This window comes from Equus asinus, chromosome 4, assembly GCF_041296235.1.
Source record: "Equus asinus isolate D_3611 breed Donkey chromosome 4, EquAss-T2T_v2, whole genome shotgun sequence".
In the NCBI taxonomy this organism is placed as follows: domain Eukaryota; kingdom Metazoa; phylum Chordata; class Mammalia; order Perissodactyla; family Equidae; genus Equus; species Equus asinus.
This window is the reverse complement of record NC_091793.1, coordinates 19,891,642-19,915,531: the sequence shown is the minus strand read 5'-3', so window position 1 is coordinate 19,915,531 and position 23,890 is coordinate 19,891,642. Positions and strand designations below refer to the sequence as shown.

The 23,890-nt window shown below is 37.8% G+C and overlaps 1 protein-coding gene across 1 annotated transcript in view; it reads left to right on the top strand.

Annotated features, from left to right (window-relative positions):
- WBP2NL (WBP2 N-terminal like) overlaps positions 1–23,890 on the top strand; it is a 37,084-nt gene that overhangs the window by 8,928 nt on the left and 4,266 nt on the right. Inside the window, exons 2-5 of the mRNA XM_044778773.2 lie at positions 14,739–14,847; positions 15,110–15,251; positions 15,443–15,535; positions 17,889–17,999. Of these exons, the coding sequence (XP_044634708.2) occupies positions 14,739–14,847; positions 15,110–15,251; positions 15,443–15,535; positions 17,889–17,999 (455 nt within the window). The remainder of the gene's footprint in view (positions 1–14,738; positions 14,848–15,109; positions 15,252–15,442; positions 15,536–17,888; positions 18,000–23,890) is intronic.

Below are 23,890 nucleotides of genomic sequence, written 5' to 3'. Positions count from 1 at the left end.
TTCTGATTCCCCTATTTCTTTGGAGGCAAAAGTCACCTGTATTTCTCACGATCTTTTTGTCTCCCAGATCCAATGAGTTACCAAACTCAGGGGATACTTTCTTCACGGTCTTTTAAATTAAATTACTTATTGAGGTTTCACACTTAAACTATAAACCCACTTTTTTATTGAGGTAAAATTCACATTACAAAATTTGTCATTTTAAGGTGTACAATTAACTTTTTATATTCACAATATCATGCAACTGTCATCATCACCTAGTTTCAGAACATCTTCATCACCCCAAAAGAAACCATGTACCCGTTATGCAGTCACTCCCCATTCTTCACTCAACCGAGCTCCTGACGTCCTTCAATCAATTGGCTTTCTCCCTCTATGGATTTGCCTGTTCTGGACATCTCATATAAATGGGCTTATAGAATATGTGGCTTTTTGTGTTTGACTTTTACTTAGCATAATGTTTTCAAGGTTCATCCATATTGTAGCGTGTATCATTCCTTTTTATGGCTGAATAATATTCCATTCTATGGGTATACCAAAGTTGTATGTCCATTCATCAATTGGATTGTTTCCACTTTTTGACTGTTGTGTGTAATGCTGCTATGTACATTTGTGTACAAGTCTTTGTGTAGACGTGTTTTAATTTCTCTTGGGTATATGCGTAAGAGTGGAATTGCTGGACCATATGGTAATTCTATGTTTAACTTTTTGAGGAACTGCCAGACTGTTTTCCGCAGCAGCTGCACCACTTTACATTTACAAGTCTTTGCCAGCATTTGTTATTTTCCATTTTAAAAGGTAATCATAGCCATCTAGTTGTTGTGAAGTGCCATGATTTTGATTTGTGTTTCCCTAGAGGCAAACGATGTTGAGCATTATTCATATGCTTATTGGCCATTATTTATTTGCTTTGAAGAAATGTCTATTGAAGTCCTACGCCTATTTTTAAATTGGGTTGTTCGTCTTTTTGTTGTTGAGTTGTATGTATTTTTTATATATTCTAGATATTAAACCCTTGTCAGATATAAGATTTGCAGATATTTTTCCCACTCTTTGGGTTGTCTTTTCAATTTCTTTACAGTGTCCTTTAATCCACAAAAGTTTCTAATTTTGATGAAGTCCAGTTTATCTATTTTTTCTTTTGTTACTTGTGCTTTTGGTGTCATATTTAAGAAACAGTTGCCTAATACAAGGTCATTAAGTTTTACATCCATGTTTCCTTCTGATAGTTTTAGCTTTTACCTAAAGGTAAAATGGAGGCCTTTGATCCATTTTGAGTTTATTTCTGTATATGGTGTAAGGTAGGAGTCCAGATTCCTTCTTTTGCATGTGATTATCAAGCTGTCCCACCACCATTTGTTGAAGAGACTATTCTTCCTTGTTGAATGGTCTTGGAACCTTTGTCAAAAATCAGTTGACCATAGATGTTTGAGTTTATTTCTTGACTTTCAATTCTATTCTGTTGCTCTATATGTCTATCCTCATACCAATACCACCCTATTTGATTATTGCAGCTTTTAGTAACTTTTGAAATCAGGAAGCATGAGTCCTGCAACTTTGTTCTTCTTTTTCAAGATTATTTTGGCTATTTGGGATCTCTTGCAATTCCATGTGAATTTCAGGATCAGTTTTTCCATTTCTGCAGAAAAGCAGTTAGAATTTTGATAGCAATTTTGTTGAATCTGTATATCATTTGGGGGAAGCATTGCCATCTTAATATTAATTTTTTCAATCTGTAAACATAGGATATCTTTTCATTTATGTAGGTCTTTAAAATTTTTCAGCAGTGTTTTGTAGTTGACAGTGTACAGGTCTTATATGTCCTTGGTTAAATTTATTTCTGAGTATTTTATTACTTTGGATACAAATGTCAATGCAATTGTTTTCTTAATTTCATTTTGACTGATACTTGCTAGTGTATGAAAAATATAACTGAATTTTGTATGTTACTCTTGTATCCTACACCTTTGCTGAACTCAATTATCTCTAATTGTGTGTGTATGTATATGTGTGTGTTCTTTAGGATTTTCTGTGTATGAGATCATGTCATCTTCAAATAGAGATAGTTTTACTACTTTTCCAATGAAGGATGCATTTTATTTCTTGTTCTTGCCTATTTGCCCTGGCTAAAACCTCACGTACAGTATTGAACAGAAGTGGCAAGAACAGAAATCCTTGACTTGTTCCTGATCTTAGATGGAAAGCTTTTAGTTTTTCAAAATTAAGTATGATGTTACCTGTGGGTTTTTAATAAATGCCCTTTATCAGGTTGAGGAAGTTCCCAATATTCCTAGTTTGTTAAATTTTTTTTAACCATAAAACAGTGTTGGATTTTGTCAAATGCATTTTTTCATTCTATTAACGTTGTGTATTACCATAGTAATTAATTAATTACCATACTATTGATTGATTTTCGTATGTTGAACCTCCCTTGCATTTCTAGCATAAATCTCACTTGTCATATAATCTGTTTAATATGCTGCTGGATTTGGTTACTTACTATTTTGTCGAGTATTTTTGCATCTATATTTATGAGATATTGTTCTCTAGTTTTCTTTTGTTGTGATTACTTTGTTTGGCTTTGGTATCAGGGTAATACTGGCTCATAGAATGAGTTAGGAAGTGTTCCAACAGTTAAGAAGTGTTTGAAAGAGTTTGAGAAGGGCTGGTGTTAGTTCTTCCTTAAATATCTGGAGAATATTCCAATAAAGCCATCTGATCTTGGGCTTTTCTTATTGGAAGTTTTAAATTATTTATTCAATCTCTTTACTTGTTAGAGGTTTATTCAGATTTTATTGCTTCTTTAGTCAATTTTGGTAGTTTGTTTCTAGGAATATTTTCATTTCATCTAGGTTATCAAATTTGTTGGCATATAATTGTTCATATATTCTCTTATAATCCTTTTTATTTCTGTAAAGTCTGAGATAATGTCCCCACTTTTATTCTTAATTTTAGTAATTTGGGTTTTCTCTCTTTTTTTCTTGGTCAGTCTAGTGAAATGTTGGTCAATTTTGTTGATTTTCTCAAATAATTAACTTTTGGTTTCATTGATCCTCTCTATTGTTTTTCTATACTTTATTTCATTTATCTCTACTATAATCTTTATTATTTCCTTCCTTCTACTAGCTTTGGGTTTAGTTTGCTCTTGCTTTTCTAGTTCCATAAGATGGAAGGTTAGATTATTGATTTGAAATCTCTTTTTTAAAATGTAGGCATTAAAGCTATAAATTTCTCTCCTAAGTGCTGCTTTTGCTGTCTCTCAAAGGTTTGGTATGTGTTTTCATTTCATTCATCTTAAAGTATTTTCTAAATTCACTTATGTTTCTTCTTTGACCCACTGGTCGTTTAAGAGTGTGTTATTTAATTTCCACATACTTGTTAATTTGACAGATTTCATTCTCTTATTATTTCCAATTTCATTCCATTGTGGTCTGAAAAGATACTCTGTATGATTCCAGTCTTTGTAAATTTAGTGAGACTTGTTTTCTGGCCTAACATATGGTCTGTCCCAGAGAATGTTGCATGTGCACTTGAGAAAAATGTATATTCTAGCTTTGTAGGTGGAGTGTCCTTATATATTAGGTCTAGATGACTTTTGTTAGGTGCATCCATATTTATAATTGTTAAGCCTTTTTTGATTATTGGCCCTTTTATCATTATATAATATTCCTCTTTTTTTCTTGTAATAATTTTTGTCTTAAAGTCTATTTTTTTTCTGATATTGTTATAGCCACTCAGTTCTCTTTTGGTTACTGTTTGATGGAATATCTTTTATCATTCTTTCATTTTTAACCTATTTGTGTCTTGGGGGCTCAAGTAAGTCTTTTTTAGATAGTATACAGTGGTATCATGTTTTTTAAAATATATTCTACCAGTCTCTGACTTTTAATTGGAGAGTTTAATCCATTTACATTTAATGTAATTATTGATAAGGATTTAACTTCTGTTCTTTTGCTATTTGTTTTATGTATGTCTTGTATAAGTTTTTGTTCCTCAGTTCTGTTAATGCCTTCTTCTGTGTTTAAAAGATATTTTCTAGGGGGGTGACGTCAGCAACATGGCAGCATGAGCTCACCTGGGACTCTCTCCTCTCCAAATTACAACTAAAAAGAGCAACTGCTTTCCAACCAAAAAAAAAAAAATCCTAATAACAGAAATCGTCAGAGACCCACAGCAGCCAAACGAGGGAAGGCGGAGAGGCTGGAGCCAGCCTCGGAGGAGCTGGAACGGGGTAGGAGAGAACTTTTCTCCCTCCCCTAGAGACTGGGATCGCTGCCGCGGGTGCAGGAAGGAGCGGGGGAGGGGCCGCACATTGGGGCATCATTCAGGACTCCCACCGCCAGTGCAGCGGAACCCTCTAACAGGGAAAGCTTTCACGTGGGGGAAGCCCCAGCAAGCCAGGGCCCCGGGAGGCCAAAAAGCGAGAGCTGATCCAGTATAGGTCGGCGTGAGTAAAAGTGCCACTCCTCCCCCAACCCACGCTGCGTGCCGGCATTGCGGCTGAAGGCAGAGGGCTCAGAACGCATGGCTCTCGACCCCCATCTAGTGGCGACAGGCTGTAACTGCAGCAGAATAATAGCATCATGCGCAAAAACCGCTCGTCTACCATCCAGCAATTTATAAAAGCTCCAGTCCAAAAGGAAAACAATAAAAATACAGAAGTAGGTCCTGAGGGCTTGGAAATGGGTAAACTAAGTGAAGATGAGTTCAAAATAGCTATCCTCAAAATATTCAATGAGGTAAAGGGAAATATAGAGAAACAAGTCAATGAGTTCTGGAGTTACTTCACAAAAGAGCTTGAAATTATAAAGAAGAATCAACTAGAAATACTAAAGATGAAAAATACAATGGATCAGATAAAACAGAATACAGATTCCCTGAATGCCCGTGTAGACACCATAGAGGAGCAAATTAGCATAATCGAAGATAGACAGGCTGAATGGCTCCAGAGAGAGGAAGAAAGAGAGCTAAGAATTAAAAAAACTGAAGAAAATCTCAGAGAAATAGCTGACTCAGTGAGAAAATGGAACTTAAGAATCATCGGAATTCCTGAGGGCGTGGAAAAGGAAAATGGAGCAGAAAGTGTGGTCAACGAAATAATAGAAGAGAACTTCCCAAATCTAGAGATTGAGAGAGAAACGTGTGTGGAGGAACCTTTCAGATGTCCTAGAATTGTCAATGTAAAAAGACCTACTGCAAGGCACATAATAGTAAAAATGGCAAAAATGAAGGACAAAGAAAGAATACTCAGGGTAGCAAGGCAGAAGAAAATAACCTACAAAGGAACCCCCATCAGACTTTCAGTGGATTTCTCTACAGAAACCTTACAAGCTAGGAGAAATTGAGTGACATATTCAAAACTTTAAAGGATAAAAATCTTCAGCCAAGAATACTCTATGCAGCAAAAATATCCTTCAGATATGAGGGAGAAATTAAATCTTTTCCAGACAAACAAAGGCTAAGGGACTTTGTAGTCACAAAACCTCCACTACAAGAAATCCTCAAGAAGGCTCTCATACCTGAAAAAAGTAAAAAAGGGAGTAAGGGGTCACAAAACACAGAGTAGGGAGACAAATAGAATCTGAATAGGATAACAAATATTCAACTATAGCATTAGGATAAAGGGAAGGAAATCACCAAAGCAAAGACAATCTTATCATTCTAACCACAAACTCACAACACAAGTTGGAATAAGAGATGAAAATAATAAATTAGGAGGGGAGGAGGAAAGATACTGAAAAAGTCTAGGCTAAGGAAGTAAGAGATCACCAGAAAATGGACTATGTTATACACGAGATTCTGAATACAAACTTCAGGGTAGCCACTAAACTGAAAAACAGAACAGAGACACAAAACATAAATAAGGAAAAATCTAAGATACCCAGCATAAGAAATTTCAGAAGTCAATGGGTAGGCTAAAACACAGGACAAGAAACAAAGGAAACACGGGAAAACCGGAAAATGAGCAACAGAATGACAGCATTAAGCCCTCATGCATCAATACTCACCCTCAATGTCACCGGATTCAACTCTCCAATAAAAAGACACAGAGTGGCAAAATGGATTAAAGAACAAGATCCAACAATTTGTTGCCTCCAGGAAACACACCTCAGCTCCAAGAACAAACACAGGCTCAGAGTGAAGGGGTGGAAGACAATACTTCAAGCTAATTTCAAACAAAAGAAAGCAGGTGTCACAATACTTATATCAGACAAAACAGACTTCGAGATAAGGCAGGTAAAGAGAGACATAGAGGACCAATATATAATGATCAAAGGGACACTTCATCAAGAAGAAATAGCACTTATAAATAGCTATGCACCCAACACAGGAGCACCAAAGTTCATAAAGCAACTATTAACAAACCTAAAAGAAGATATCAAAAAAAATAACACAATAATAGTAGGGGACCTCAACACCCCACTCACATCAATGGACAGATCATCCAGACAGAAAATCAACAAAGAAACAGTGGAGCTAAACGAAAAGCTAAAACAGTTGGACTTAATAGACATATATAGAACACTTCATCCAAAAACAGCAGAATACACATTCTTCTCAAGTGCGCATGGAACATTCTCAATGATAGACCATATGTTGGGAAACAAGGCAAGCCTCTACAAGTTTAAAAAAATTGAAATAATAAGAAGCATCTTCTCTGATCGTAATGCTATACAGCTAGAAATTAATTACAAGAAAAAAGCTGAGAAAGGGACAAGGATGTGGAGACTAAACAATATGCTATTGAACAAGCAATGGATCATTGAAGAAATTAAAGAAGAAATCAAAGAATACCTGGAGACAAATGAAAATGTTAACATGCCATACCAACTCATATGGGATGCAGCAAAAGCTGTATTAAGGGGAAAATTCTTCGCAATTCAGGCACATCTTAACAAACAAGAACAATCCCAAATCAGCAATCTGAAACTGCACCTAACTCATTTACAGAAAGAAGAACAAACAAAGCCCAAAGTCAGCAGAAGGAGAGAAATAATAAAAATCAGAGCAGAAATAAATGCTATTGAAACAAAAAAGGCAGTAGAAAGGATCACTGAAACAAAGAGGTGGTTCTTGGAGAAGATAAATAAAACTGACAAACCCCTAGCCAGACTTACAAAGAAAAAAGAGAGAAAGCTCAAATAAACAAAATCAGAAATGAAAGAGGAGAAATAACAACAGACTCTGCAGAAATACAACGGACTATAAGAGAATACTACGAAAAACTATATGCCAGCAAAATGGATAACCTAGAGGAAATGGATAAATTCTTGGACTCCTACAATCTCCCAAAGCTCACTCAAGAAGAAGCAGACAATTTGAACAGACCAATCACAAGGAAAGAGATTGAAACAGCCATCAAAAGCATCCCAAAGAATAAAACCCCAGGACCAGATGGGTTTCCTGGGGAATTCTACCAAACTTTCAGAGAAGATTTAATACCTATCCTTTTCAAGCTATTCCAAAAAATTAGGGAGGATGGAACACTTCCTAACACATTCTACGAGGCCAGCATCACGCTGATACCAAAACCTGACAAGGACAGCACGAAAAAAGAGAACTAGCGGCCAATATCGCTGATGAACATAGATGCAAAAATTCTCAACAAAATTTTGGCAACCCGAATACAGCAATTCATCAAAAGGATCATACATCATGATAAAGTGGGATTCATACAAGGGACACAGGGATGGTTCAACATGCGCAAATCAATCAACGTGATACACCACATCAACAAACTGGGGAATAAAAACCACAGGATCATCTCAATAGATGCAGAAAAAGCATTTGACAAGATCAAACAGCCATTTATGATAAAAACTCTGAACAAAATGGGCATAGAAGGGAACTACCTCAACATAATAAAGGCCATATATGACACATCCACAGCCAACATCATTGTCAATGGGCAAAAACTGAGCGCCCTCCCATACAATGGAGAAAAGAAAGTCTTTTCAACAAATGGTGCTGGGAAAACTGGAAAGCCACATGTAAAAGAATGAAAATTGACCATTCTTTTTCACCATTCACCAAAATAAACTCAAAATGGATCAAAGACCTAAAGCTGAGACCTGAAACCATAAGGCTTCTGGAAGGAAACGTAGGCAGTACTCTCTTTGACATCAGTATTAAAAGGATCTTTTTGGACACCATGCCTTCTCAGAGAAGGGAAACAATAGAAAGAATAAACAAATGGGACTTCATCAGACTAAAGAGCTTCTTCAAGGCAAATGAAAACAGGATTGCAACAAAAAAACAACCCACTTACTGGGAAAAAATATTTGCAAGTCATATATCTGACAAAGGCTTAATATCCATAATATATAAAGAACTCTCGCAACTCAACAACAAAACATCAAACAACCCAATCAAACAATGGGCTGGAGACATGAACAGACATTTCTCCAAAGAAGATATACTGATGGCCAATAGGCACATGAAAAACTGAGCGCCATCCCCCTGAGAACAGGAACAAGACAAGGATGCCCTCTATCACCACTCTTATTTAACATAGTACTGGAGGTCCTGGCCAGAGCAATCAGGCAAGAAAAAGGAATAAAAGGAATCCAAATTGGGGGGGGAGGGGGAGAGAAGAAGTGAAACTCTCACTGTTTGCAGACGACATGATCTTATATATAGAAAACCCCAAAGAATCCATTGGAAAACTTCTAGAAGTAATCAACAACTACAGCAAAGTTGCAGGGTATAAAATCAATTTACATAAGTCAGTAGCATTTCTATACTCTAATAACAAACTAACAGAAAAAGAACTCAAGAACACAATACCATTCACAATCGCAACAAAAAGAATAAAATACCTCAGGGTGAATTTAACTAAGGAAGTGAAAGACCTATATGATGAAAATTACAAGGCTTTTCTGAAAGAAATAGATGATGATGTAAAGAGATGGAAAGACATGCATGCACACGGATTGGAAAAATAAACATAGTTAAAACATCCATTCTACCTAAAGCAATCTACAGATTCAACGCCATCCCAATCAGAATCCCAATGACATCCTTTACAGAAATAGAACAAAGAATCCTAAAATTCATATGGGGCAACAAAAGACCCCGAATTGCTAAAGGAACCCTGAGAAAAAAGAACAAAGCTGGAGGCATCACAATCCCTGACTTCAAAACATACTACAAAGCTACAGTAATCAAAACAGCATGGTACTGGTACAAAAACAGGTGCACAGATCAATGGGACAGAATTGAAAGCCGAGAAATAAAAACACACATCCATGGACAGCTAATCTTCGACAAAGGAGCTGAGGGCATACAATGGAGAAAAGGAAATCTCTTCAACAAATGGTGCTGGGAAAACTGGAAAGCCACATGTAAAAGAATGAAAATTGACCATTCTTTTTCACCATTCACCAAAATAAACTCAAAATGGATCAAAGACCTAAAGCTGAGACCTGAAACCATAAGGCTTCTGGAAGAAAATGTAGGCAGTACACTCTTTGACATCAGTATCAAAAGGATCTTTTTGGACACCATGTCTTCTCAGAGAAGGGAAACAATAGAAAGAATAAACAAATGGGACTTCATCAGATTAAAGAGCTTCTTCAAGGCAAATGAAAACAGGATTGAAACAAAAAAAACCCCCACTAACTGGGAAAAAATATTTGCAAGTCATACATCTGACAAAGGGTTAATCTCCATACTATATAAAGAACTCACACAACTCAACAACAAAAAATTAAACAACCTGATCAAAAAATGGGCTGGAGACATGAACAGACATTTCTCCAAAGAAGATATACAGATGGCCAATAGGCACACTGAAAGATGTTCATCATCACTGATCATCAGGGAAATGCAAAACTACACTAAGATATTACCTTACACCCATTAGAATGACAAAAATAACTAAAACAAAAAGTAACAAATGTTGGAGAGGCTGTGGAGAAAAAGGAACCCTCATACACTGCTGGTGGGAATGCAAACTGGTGCAGCCACTATGGAAAACAGTATGGAGATTCCTCAAAAAATTAAAAATAGAACTATCATATGATCCAGCTATTCCGCTACTGGGTATCTATCCAGAGAGCTTGAAATCAGCAATTCTAAAAGTCCTATGCACCCCTATGTTCATTGCAGCATTATTTACAATAGCCAAGACATGGAAGCAATCTAAGTGCCCATCAACAGATGATTGGATAAAGAAGATGTAGTATATATATACGATGGAATACTACTCAGCTGTAAAAAAGAACAAAATCGTCCCATTTGCAATAACATGGATGGACCTTGAGGGAATTATGTTAAGTGAAATAAACCAGATAGAGAAGGATGATCTCTGTATGACTCCACTCTTATGAGGAATTTAAACCTGTGGACAAAGAGAACAGATTAGTGGCTACCAGGGGAAAGGGGGGGTGGGGGGTGGGCACAAAGGGTGAAGGTTTGCACCTACAACATGACTGACAGACAATAATACACAACTGAAATTTCATAAGATTGTAACTTATCAACTCAATAAAACATTAAAAAAAAAAGATATTTTCTAGTGTACCATCTTGATTCCCTCCTCGTTTCTTTTACTGTATATGTTTCAGTTACTTTCTTTGTGGTTGTCCTGAAGATTACATTTAACATCTTAATTTATAACAAGCTAGTTCAAGTTAATACCAATTTAGTTTCAGTTGTGTACAAAACCTTTGCTCCTCTATAGCTCTGCTCCCCTTATATTGTTATTGTCATAAATCACATCTTTATACATTGTGTACCCATCACTGTCAATTTATAATTATTGTTTTAGAGAATTGTCTTTTAGTTTTTTTTTTTTGCTGAGGATGATTCTCCCTGAGCTAACATCTATTGCCAATCTTCCTATTTTTATTTTTCTTTTTTGCTTGAGGAAGATTTGCCCTGAACTAACATCTGTGCCTCTATTTTGTATATTGGTTGCTGCCACAGCATGGCTGCTGATGAGTGGTGTAGCTTTGTGCCTGGAAACTTAACCCAAGCTACTGAAGCAGAGTGTGCTGAACTTAATCAATAGGCCATGGGGCCTGCCCCTATACAATTGTCTTTTAAATTGTATGGGAAGAAATGAGGAGTTCTAAACCAAAAATACATTAATACTGAATTTTATAGTTACCTATGTAGTTATCTTGACCAATGTTATTTTATTTCTTTGTGTGGATTTGACTCATTATCTAGTGTCTTTATTTCACCCGAAGGATTTTCTTTAGCAATTTCTTATAGTTCAGGTCTACAGTGATGAACTCTCTCAGTTTTTGTTTATTTGGTAGTGTTTTAATTTTTTCTAAATTTTTGAAGGATAGTTTTTCCAGATATAGAACTCTTGGTTGACTTTGGATGTGTCATCCACTACCTCCCACCTCCATAGTTTCTGATGAGAAGTCAGTTGGTCGTCTTACTGAGACTTGCTTGTGCGTGACAATTCACTTCTCTTGCTGCTTTCAGGATTCTCTGTATTTGGCTTTCAACAGTTTGATTATAATGTGTCTTGATGTGGATCTCTTTGAGTTTATTCTACTTGGAGTTTTTTGAGCTTGGATGTGTAGATTCATGTCTTTCACTAAATTTGGCAAGCTTTTGGCCATTCTTTCTTTCTTTTTTAATTTAAAGATTGGCACCTGAGCTAACATCTGTTACCATTTTTTTTTCCTTCTTCTCCCCAAAGCCCCCAGTACATAGTTGTATATTCTAGTTATAGGTCCTCCTGGCTCTGCTGTGTGGGACACTGCCTCAGTGTGCTTGATGAGCAGTGCTACGTCCGTGCCCAGGATCTGAACCGGCAAAACCCAGGGCAGCTGAAGCAGAGTGCGCCAGCTTAACCAGTCAGCCATGGGGCCAGCCCTGGCTATTATTTCTTCAGATAGTCTTTATCCCTCTTTTTTTCCTCTCCTCTCCTTCTGGCACTCCCATTATGCATATGTTAGTATGATGGATTGTGTCTCACAGGTCTGTTAGACTCTGTTTATTTTTCTTCATTCATTCTATTTCTGTTACTTGAGTAGTAACTGTTATTCTCAGTTGACCTATCTTCAAGTTCACTGGTTCTTTCTTCTGCCTGCTGAAGTCTGCCACTGAGTTCCCCACTATTGAATTTTTCATTTCAGTTATTGTAGTCTTCAACTCCAGAATTTATATTTGGTTTCTTTTTATAATTTGTGTCTCTCTGTTGATATCCTCTCCTTTGAGACATTGTTCTCATTCTTTCCTTTAGTTCTTTAGACATGGTTTCCTTTAACTCTTGAGCATACTTAAAGTCATTTAAAATCTATGTCTAGTTAAGCCAATGTGTGTCCTAAGGGACAGTTTCTGTTAATTTCTTTTTCTCTTGTTCACAGGAGAAAGTTTGGGTTTTGCCTTATGATTTTTTGTTGAAAACTTAACATTTTGAATATAATGTGGCTACTCTGGAAATCAGATTCACTGTCTTCCTCAGGTTATGTTGTTGCTGCTTGTTGTAGTTACTGTTTATTGTTTAGTGGCTTTTCTGATCTATAAATTTTGTAAAGTTTATATTCTTTGTCATGTGCAGCCACTGAAGTCTCTTTCATGTTAACTTAGTGGCCAGCTAGTGACTTGACAATTTACTTACATGTCTGGAACAACAACAAAAAATCTCCCAGCCTTTGCAGATGGGCTGTGTGTGTGTGTGTGTGTGTTGGAGCACATCTTTATCACTCAGCCAGGGAGTTCACAGCTCTGTCATAGCTTTCATTTCCTGCTTGAGCAAAGCCTCATCATCAGCCAAAGGTAAAAGTTTAAGGCCTTCTCTGGTTTCTTCTGAGCATGAACCAACCCTGGGCATGTATGCATGTGGCTTTTTAGATTCCTGTGAATGTCAGAGCTTTTCAAAGCCTTTATTCCACAAAGCATCTCATTCCCCAGCCTTTCCTCCCTAATTTTTTTTTTTGTTTATTGTTTGAACAAAACGTCATCCTTTGCTCCAGACAATAGCAACTGATACAATTGCCTTTAAATATTTTTGACAGATGTGCCATGGGTAGTGACCTCAGTCCTGGGAGAGTTCTGAATTAGGCACACCCTTTGAGCTAGTCTTTCAGGGAGCCACCAGACAGCTCACAACAAACAACCACAGTTCTTTGAGAATAAGGTCTGTTCTGCTCCCTCTGGCACTTGGTGCCTATACTAGAAATGTGAGTTGTTGTTTTCAAGATTGTTGTCCAGCTGGGGAGTGGAGGATGGTACCAGGGTAAGTTAAAATACCACAAAGCTCTTTTTTTTTTTTTTAAGATTTTATTTTTTCCTTTTTCTCCCTGAAGCCCCCCGGTACATAGTTGTATATTCTTCGTTGTGGGTCCTTCTAGTTGTGGCATGTGGGACGCTGCCTCAGCGTGGCTTGATGAGCAGTGCCATGTCCGCGCCCAGGATTCGAACCAACGAAACACTGGGCTGCCTGCAGCGGAGCACGTGAAGTTAACCACTCGACCACGGGGCCAGCCCCCACAAAGCTCTTTTATTGAGATTCAGCTATTTTTTTCTTGATTTAACATTCCCTTGGTTCCTATAAAATCTGGTTAGATTCCGGAATTCTGGACTGACTTTTGGACTTCCCTATTTCACCATTTTTGCTGACATTCTGTATTTTAAAAAGCCCTTTTTATCTACACACCACCACCCTACTTCCAGTTCTTATTACCTCACGTCAGGACTTTTAAACTGGTTCCTCTGAAATACACCACCTTCTTGATCATGTGACTGCCCTGCTGAGACAGCTGCAGCTCACAGTTCCTCCTTGTCTATCAAATGACGTTTCCAAATTCTGGTCCCAGCATGGCTTTCCAGTTTTATCTCCCTTACTAACCTTACTTCCATGCTGTTTTGATGAATCCACACAGGTAGGCTTCTTCCAAGTAGGCAGTTTGCTTTCCACTGCGTGCCTCCATTGATGCCGTTTGTTCCCCATCTGGATTGTTCCCTAGCCTCACCTCTGCCTCCTGAAACACTATTCATCTCTTCAGAATCAACTCAAATTTCCACCTTTCTATTAAGTCATTCCTAATTACTTCAACCAAAACTAATTCCTCCTTCCACTAAATTGCCATGACATTTTTGTGTCATTTATATATGTCATATATTGCTTGTGTTATTATTTGTATTCATGTTTTCATTCACTCATTCTTTCAATAAATATTTAGTAGCACCCACTGTTTGCTGGGGCTACAGTGGCAAAGAAAGCAGACATTGTCCCTAATGATCATTAGGGAAGACATTAAACAAATAAACACATATATATTATAATAATTACTAACGAAAAACCCCCAAAAGATTCTATGAGTGAGAATAGGATGAGTTCAAATTTTTTGGGTTAAGAGTGAAGGGAGAACATGACAGGCAGAGGGAACACGTCAGAGGCTTCTAGAGCGCTCTGTGTACCTTACCTTCTTTACCAGAGCCAAAGAAACATTTCCCTTAGCACAGTCCTTTATACTTCCTGCACAAGAAGTATAAGAATTAGTGAATAAACACTAAGAATACAAGTAGGTTTGATAAGAGAGAAAAGAACCCAGTGGAGTAAAGAGGGAGAAGAATAAATGTGAATGGTCAGAGAATATGATCATTTAAATTCCTTTCTGTTTCAATAAAATAGTAGTCATAGTAGCAGCAGCAGCAGCAGCTGACATTTATTGAGTGCTTCCTCCAGGCTAGGAACTATGCTAAGGGCGTTATGTGTACCATTTTATATAACATCTAATTTGTGTGCTGTCTGTCGGTTTTTTCCTCAGTGTCTTGCAGCAATGTCAGGAAGTGTACCTCTCCTTCCCACAGCAACCAGAGGGATCCAATCTCTTTAGTGGTACAAAGAGGGGAACATTATTTCTCACTTCATACCGGGTAATTTCTACTTCTACTTTGATTTGATTAACCCTACATGTGTTTTCCTTAAAATGGAGAGAGGTTAAACATTGACTTTCAAAGTATTTTAAAACATTTTGTACCTGGAGATTTTTCCGAGTTGAAGAGCTATGGAAGAAAACGGGTGATGTTTCTTAATTAGGCCAGGATGCCAAAGCGGCCTTGACCTTATTATTACTCTTGTATGTCTCAATCTATGGACAAATTGTGTTCCTTTTCCAAAGATTTTTTCTTCCCTTAGGTGATCTTTGTGACTTTACCCTCAGTCAACGATCCCATGCTTTCTTTTATGATGCCGTTTGATCTGATTAGTAACTGGACACTTGAACAGCCAGTCTTTGCCGCCAACTACATTAAAGGAACCATTCAGGCAGCTCCAGATGGTAAGTGTTCCCCCTCAGAATTTTTTTTTTCTCAAAAGCTTCCAGAAGGTTTGGGATTCAGACTTGGCTCATGTTGGAAGTCAAGCAAAAGCTGCCGTGCTTCTTTGGGTAGTGCGTCTCTCACTGTTTGTGGCAGTTCTGTTGCCAGCTGTGCCTGCCTTTTAGTATGTGTGTGCCGTTTCTTTCCCCAGGTGGCTGGGAAGGACAGGCTACTTTTAAGTTAAGCTTCAGAAAAGGAGGCGCCGTCCAGTTTGCCCAGTTGATGATGAAAGCTGCCTCTGCTGGTGAGCGATAATTATAAAGATCTTAGGCACTGTGGGGTTTTGAGGCCTATCAAATTGTAACAGGACTGTTAACCAGTCAAGATTTTCTAGCCTCTGTGGTCAGGCAGTTGGTAGTTGCACATGTATTCCGCAGGCATTTCCTAAGCCTACCTACTGTGTGCCGAGTACCGTACTACCTGCTGGGAACACAAAGGTTATTCAGTCTCTCCCTGAGTTTGCAGTGTGGTGGGAGTTTACAGTCAGACGTCTGAAAGACTGCTTGACCTGATCGTCTTTTGTCCATATAAATGCTGGTCTCATATATTGTTGAGTAGTCTCTTTCTCAGGTCAGGGAGCCCCAGTTTTCTTAGCTCTTCTTCCCTTGGGATGGTTCTTTGTCTTCTCTCCTTGCTGGCTTTGCCTTTGATTCTCTTAGGTTTAGTCCCTATCTTCCTTGAGAGGAGGGAAGAGGCACTGTCAAGCCTTGCAGACCTGATCTAATAGAAGTACCAGAAAACTCTTTCAAACTTTGAGTACAAATAATTTTTTTAATGATATATTTTTGTTCAGTCTAGCCTCAGTTCATGCCTTTCACTCTCTCACCTTTTGTACTCCAGTCCAACAGGACTTCTTTGTGCCTTGTTCTCTCACCTCTGAGCCTTCATGCTATTTGCTGTCTGGCATGCTCTTTTCCTTTCTCCCTTGCCTTCTATCCCCAACTCCAATCTAGTTTAAACAAACACACTTTAGTAGAGACAGACATATGCAAATACATTATCCTATCTTGTGGCATGTGTTGTAATAGAGGCGTGGACAAAGTGCGGGGGACACACACAAGGATGGAGTGAAGTTTCTAGCTTAGAAGACTGACTGGATCATGATGCTATAAACCATGGTCAAGAATATAAGAGACAGTCTAAGTTGGAGAGGAAATGAGTTCAATTTTAGACATAATAATACTAGCTAATATTTATTGAATACTTACCATATACTGGGCAATGTTCGAAGCCCTTTACATGTGTCAATATATTTAATCCTCACGAAAACCTTATAATGTAGGTACTATCATTATCTTCAGTTTATAGCTGGGGAAACTGAGTCGGTGATGGTTATATAATTTCCCAAGGCTATTTAGTTAGCAAGTGATGGAGCTGGAATTTGAATCCTAAACCTACTCTTTCTCTCTTTTTAAACTTTTTATTTTAAAAAAAAATCAAGTTTATAGAAAAGTTGCAAGAATATTGCAGTGAACTTCCATGAATCCTTCGTCTAGATTCACCCTTTATTAACATTTTCCCACATTTGCTTTATCTTATTATTTTTTGCTTTTATTTTCACTGAACTATTTGAGACTAAGTCACAAAGAGCATTTCCTTTATTCCTAAATAGTTGAATGTGTATCTCTTATGAACGAGGGCATTCTCTTGTCTAACCTCAGTGTGTTTATCAAATTCAGAAAATGGAATGTTGAAACAATACTATTTAATGCATAGTTTATATTCAAACTCAAATGATTGACTCATTACTGTTCCTAATTCTAATAGTACTTTTTTTTTCCAGTCCAGGATCTAATCCTGGATCACACATGGAATTTCGTGGTCCTATTTCTTTGGTATCCTTTAATCTGGACGTAGCCTTTCTTTGTCTTTCATGATATTGACATTTTAAAAAGAATACAGGCTTATTGTTTTGTAGAATGTCCCTTAATTTGAGTTTGTCTGTTTCCTCATGATTATATCCAGGTCGTTGCATTTTGGCAGGAATACTCTATAAGGGATATTGTGTCATTTTAAGCCTCCACTCTTAACCTGTGTACCATATTAAGTGTGAAGTACATGCTAATGCTAGAGGCCAGAGGACATTCAGCTTGGAGCTCCAAAGATGAACTGTATCTAGAAACTGATTTGGAAATTCTCAGCACACAGGTCATCTCTGGAGCTATGTGAGTGATAGGCTCATTCAGTGAATTATGGATGGCATTCCAAGGGTCCTCTCCATTCAAGGGATGGGCAGGGAGGAGTGACCTGCAATGAAGATTGAGAAGGGACTGATGGAGAGGTAGGAGAATCAAGTGAGTTTGTTGTCCCACAAGTCAAGGGAGGAGAAAGTTTCAAGCAATGCTGAGTGGTCATCTGTGTCAGCTGCTGTCAGTGCCAGGCCCTGAATAAGCACAGGCAAATAAGACACAATCTCTGCCCTCAAGAAGCATATGGTTCAGGACAAGGGTGGTATGTATTTTTTTTATCTTGTATCCTGGGAGCATTGTTGGACTCACATCTAAGGGGATGGTTAATACTCTGATTTATTTGGTTGATAGCTACTACATCTGACTTAAAAGAATTACAGTCCCATTTTGCTAAACTTGTCTTCTCAGCTGCCAGCGGAGTTCCACTTGGAAGTGTAACTTGCTGGTTCGGTGCTCCAGGACTGAGTGTAGTTACCTGTCAGGGAAGCATGATGGGCACCCAACAGATGCCTGGCCCAGGTAAGGTATGGCAGGGAGGTTCTTCCTGGGAGGTGGAAAAATATGCCATGGGCTCAAAGATCTAGTCGCTGCTAGCTTGCCTCCAATTGTACTGTAGAAGAAGCAGCAGAGGTTTGGGGGGTTGGAAAATGGTTGAGTCTATGACTTTATCTCCAGACTGAACCCTAGTGGCAAGTCAACAAGTGACCGGGCTTTGGTTTCAGGCTTCCTTTTAACTATAACGTACAAAAATGGAGCCTACCTGGGCAACTCCCGTTAGTGGGAACAGTCGTTTCCTGCTTACAGCCTGAGCAGGAAACGTATGGTCCTGCCCACTTCCCCCTGCCCATTTCACACAAGCATAGCCACCATGCTTGTGCCGTGCCCTTCAACCTTGCTGAGGACTGCAGCTCTGAGCTGTGTGCCTGGTACCCCTTAACAGTTGTGCCTGTCCACAGCTGCTGACTTCTGTTCCTGGGAGGAACATGATAGCTGAGGGATTCTCAATTGTGGTCTACAGCCTACTGGTGGGCCACAAAGGGTCTCTTAACTGCCAATAGACCCAAAAATGTGGGCCCTTTCTTGACTTGTCCTTAGAGCATGATGTGCGTGTCCATCAACTTTTAGTTTTGTATACAACTAAAGGATAATAAAATAATTTATTTATTTATTTTTTCAAGATTTTATTTTTTTCCTTTTTCTCCCCAAAACCCCCCGGTACATAGTTGTATATTCTTCATTGTGGGTCCTTCTAGTTGTGGCATGTGGGATGCTGCCTCAGCGTGGTTTGATGAGCAGTGCATGTCCGCGCCCAGGATTCGAACCGACGAAACACTGGGCCGCCTGCAGCGGAGCGCGCGAACTTAACCACTCGGCCACGGGGCCAGCCCCTAAAGGATATTTATTTGTAACCTTAATAGTTACCTTAGTTTTTAACGATTTTTAAAATCTAACATTCAAAATCTAAAAGTAAGTGTTGCTAAGGTTTTATAAAACATTTTTTTATTGAGTTGAAATTCATATAACATACAATTAACCGTTTAAAATTATACCATTCAGGGGCCAGCCCGGTGGCGCAGCAGTTAAGTTTGCCCGTTCCGCTTTGGCGGCCCGGGGTTCGTCAGTTTGGATCCCTGGTGTGGACATGGCGCCGCCTGGCACGGCATGCTGTCGTAGGCGTCCCACGTATAAAGTAGAGGAAGATGGGCACGGATGTTAGTCAGGGCCAGTGTTCCTCAGTGAAAAGAGGAGGATTGGCAGCAGTTAGCTCAGGGCTCATCTTCCTCAAAAAAAAAAAAAGTACCATTCAGTGCTTTTAGTATATTCACAATGTTGTGCAACCATCAGCTCTCTCTAATTTTAAAACTTTTTCAACACCCCATAAAAACACTCCCTACCCACTAAGTAATGATTCCCCATTGTCTCCTCCCTACATCTCTTGGTATCCTCTCATCTGCTTTTTGTCTCTATTGATTTGCCTATTCTGAGTATATCACATGAAAGGAATCATAGAACATGTGACCTTTTGTGTTTGGCTTATCTCACTTAGCGTAATATTTTCAAGGTTCATCCAAGTTGTAGCATGTGTCAGTACTTTATTCTTTTTGTGGCTGAATAATATTCTATTGTATGTATGTACCAAAATTTGTTTATCTATTCATCCATTGATGGACATTGGGCTTGTTTCCACCTTTTGGCTATTATGAATAATAGCTGCTATAAAATGTAAACATTTGTATATAGCTTTCTGTGTGGACATGTGTTTTCACTTCTCTTGAGTACATACCTAGGATTGGAATTACTGGATTGCATAGTAATTCAATGTTTAACTTTTTGAGGAACCACTAAACTGTTTTCCACAGCAACTGCACTATTTAACATTCCCACCAGCAGTGTACAAGTTCCTATTTCTCCACATCCTTGCCAACACTTATTTTCCTTTTTTTGTTGTTGTTTTTGTTTATATTAAAGCCATCCTAATGTGTGTGAGGTGGTCTCTCGTTGTGGTTTTAATTTGCATTTCCTTAATGACCAGTGATGTTGAACATCTTTTCATGTGCTTGCTGGCCATTTGTATGTCTTCGTTGGTGATGTATCTATTGAAGTCCTTTGCTCATTTTTTACTTGGGTAGTTTATCTTTTTGTTGTCGAGTTGTAAGAGTTCTTTATATATTCTGGATATTAAACTCTTATCAGATATGGGATTTACAAATATGTTTTCCCATTCTGTATGTTGTCTTTCACATTTTTGATAATGTCCTCTGCTGCACAGTTTTTAATTTTTATCGAATTTAACTGTTTTTTCTCTTGTTACTTGTGCTTTTGGTGTCAAATTTAAGAATCCATTGCCAAGTCCAATGTCATGAAAATATGCCCCTATTGTTTTTTCACCTAAGAGTTTTATAATTTGGGCCGTTATATTTAGGTTGTTGATTCATTATGAGCTAATTTTTGTATATGGAGTGAGGTTACATTCCAACTTCATTCTTTTGCATGTGGTTACCCAGTTGTCTCAGCATCATTTGCTGAAGAGACTATTCTTTCCCCACTGAATGGTATTGGCATTCTTGTTGCAAATAAATTGGTCATAGATGTTTAGGTTTATTCCTGGACTCTCAAATCTATTCCATTAGTATATAAATCTACCCTTATGCCACTACAACGCTGTTTTGATTACTATAGTTTTGTAGCAAGTTTTGAAATAGTAAAGTGTGAGTCTTCCTATTTTGTATTTCTTTTTCAATATTGTTTTGGCTATCCCTGGTCTCTTGCAGTTCCGTATGAATTTGAGAATCAGCTTTTCCATTTCTGCAAAAAAGGCCATTGGAATTTTGATAGGGATTGCATTGAATTTGTGGATCACTTTGGGGAGAATTGCTATCTTAACTTAATATTGAGTCTTCCAATCCATGAACATGGGAAGTCTTTCCATTATTTGGGTCTTCTTTAATTTCTTTCAGTAATGTTTTGTAGTTTTCAGTGCACAAGTCTTTCACCTCCGTGGTTACATTTATTCCTAGGTATTTTATTCAATGGAATTGTTTTCTTAATTTCCTTTTTGGATTCTCTATTGCTGGAACTATGCTTTACTAAATCAAACTTTTTATTTTGAGATAACTGTAGATTCACATACGGTCTTAAGAAGTAATACAGAGAGATTCCCTTATACATTTTTCCCAGTTTATCCCATTGGTAATATCTTGTAGAACTATAGTACAATATCACAGCCAGGATATTGGCATTGATACAATCAAATTGCAGAACATTTCCATCACCACAAGATCCCTCATGTTGCCTTTTTATAGCTACACCTACTTCCCTTCCACACTCTCCTCCTCTTTAACCTATGGCAACCACTAATCTGTGCTGAAAATTAAATAACACACTCTTAAAGAACCAATGGATCAAGAAGAAATTACAAGGGAAATTAGAAAATACTCAGAGAATGAACATGAAAACACAACATACCAAAACCTACAGGACACAGCAAAAGTGGTGCTAAGGGGGAAATTTATAAAGTAGCTATAAATGCCTACATTAAAAAATAAGAAAGATGTCAAATCAACAACCTAACTTAAGGAACTATCAAAAGAAGTACAGACTAAACCCAAAGCTATCAGAAGGAAGGAAATAATAAAGACTAGAGCAGTGATAAATGAAATAGAGAATAGAGGAAAATCAGTGAAACCAAACGTTGGTACTTCAAAAAGACCCACAAATTGACAAACCTTTAGCTAAACTGACCAAGAGAAAAAGAGAGAAAACTCAAATTATTAAAATCATAAATCAAAGTGGAGACATTACTATTGATTCTACAGAAATAGAAAGAATTATAATAGAGTACTATGAACAACTATACATCAACAGATTGGATAACCTAGATGCAGTGAACGAATTCCTAGAAACACAAAACCTACTAAGACTAAATCATGAAGAAATAGAAAATCTGAATAGACCTAGTAAGGAGATTGAATCAATAATCAAAAATCTCCCAACCAAGAAAAGTCCTGGACCTAATGGTTTCACTGGTAAATTCTACCAAACATTTAAAGAAAAACTAATACCATTTCTTCTCAAACTTTTCCAAAAAATTGAAGAGGAGGTATCACTTCCTAACTCATTCTATTAGCTATTGTGAATTATGCTGCTATGAACCTGGGAGTACAAATAGCTCTTTGAGACCCTGCTTTCAATTCTTTTGGGTATATGCCCCAAAGTAGAATTGCTAGATCATATGGTAGTTCTATTTTTTATTTTTTGGGGGAAACTCCATACTGTTTTCCACAGTGGCTGTACCATTTTAGATTCCTATGAACAGTGCACAAGTGTTCCAGTTTCTCTACATCCTTGTCAAGACTTGTTGTTTTCTGTTTTTTTTTTTTGTCATAGTAGCCATCCTAATAAGTGTGAGAAATGACAACATGTTCACAAAAAAACCTGTACACAAATGTTTGTAGCAGCTTTACTCATATCAATCAAAACCTGGATAGAGAAACACAGACAGCCTTAAACTGCTGAATGCTTACATATATAGTGGTACGTCTATACCATGAAACACTACTCAGCAATAAAAAGGAACAAATTATTGATACACAGTCTCAAGAGAATTATGCTGAGTGAAAAAAGCCTGTCCCCAAAGCTTACATACTGCATGATTCCATTTATACAACATTCTAGAAATGGCAAAATTATAGAAAGGGATGGGGGCTGGCCCCATGGCCTAGTGGTTAAGTTCGGTGCACTTCACTTTGGTGGCCTGGGTTCAGTTCTTGGGCGCGGACCTATACTACGCAGCAGCCATGCTGTGGTGGTGACCTATATACAAAATAGAGGAAGACTGGCACAGATGTTAGCTCAGGGCAAATTTTCCTCAGCAAGAGAAAAAAAAAATAGAAATGTATTGGTGCCCAGGATCCGAACTGGCAAACCCTGCGCTGAACCCCGAAGCGGAATGCATGAACTTAACTGTTATGCCACTGGGCCAGCCCCAGTCTCTGTCTTTTGATTGGAGAGTTTAATCTATTTACATTTAAAGTAATTATTGCTAATGGGGCCTTAGTCTGTCATTTGCTATTTGGTTTCTATATGCCTTACAGCTTTTTTGTCTCTCATTTCCTGCATTACTGCCCTCTTTTGTGTTTATTAGATTTTTTATAGTGAAAAGTTTAAATTTCTTTTTCATTTACTTTTGTCTATATTCTATACCTATAGAATAGTTTGTGATTACTGTGGGGGTTACATTTAACATCCTAAAGTTATAACACTAATTTGAATTTTTTACTAGCTTAGTTTCATGACTTTTTTTTTTTTTTTTTAAAGATTTTTATTTTTTCCTTTTTCTCCCCAAAGCCCCCCGGTACATAGTTGTGTATTCTTCGTTGTGGGTTCCTCTAGTTGTGGCATGTGGGACGCTGCCTCAGTGTGGTCTGATGAGCAGTGCCATGTCCGCGCCCAGGATTCGAACCGACGAAACACTGGGCCGCCTGCAGCGGAGCGCGCGAACTTAACCACTCGGCCACGGGGCCAGCCCCTCTAGCTTAGTTTCAATAACATACAAATACTCTGTACCTTTACAGCTCTGTCTTGACCCCTTTCAGTTGATGTCACAAAATTACATCTTTATACATTGTGTGCCCAAAAAAACATAATCTAATAATTCTTTATGACTCATAAATATATGTAGATATAAATGAATTATATGGAAAAGAAAAAATGGAATTACAAACCATTGTTACAGTAATACTAGGTTTTATAATTGCCCAATGATTTACCTTTATTGAGATCTTTATTTCCTAATATAGCTTCAAATTACTGTCTAGTGTCTTTTCTTTTCACCCTGCAGGGCTCCATAAGCTTTTCTTGCAGGGCAAGTCTAGTGGTAATGAACTCCCTCAGCTTTTGTTTATGCGGGA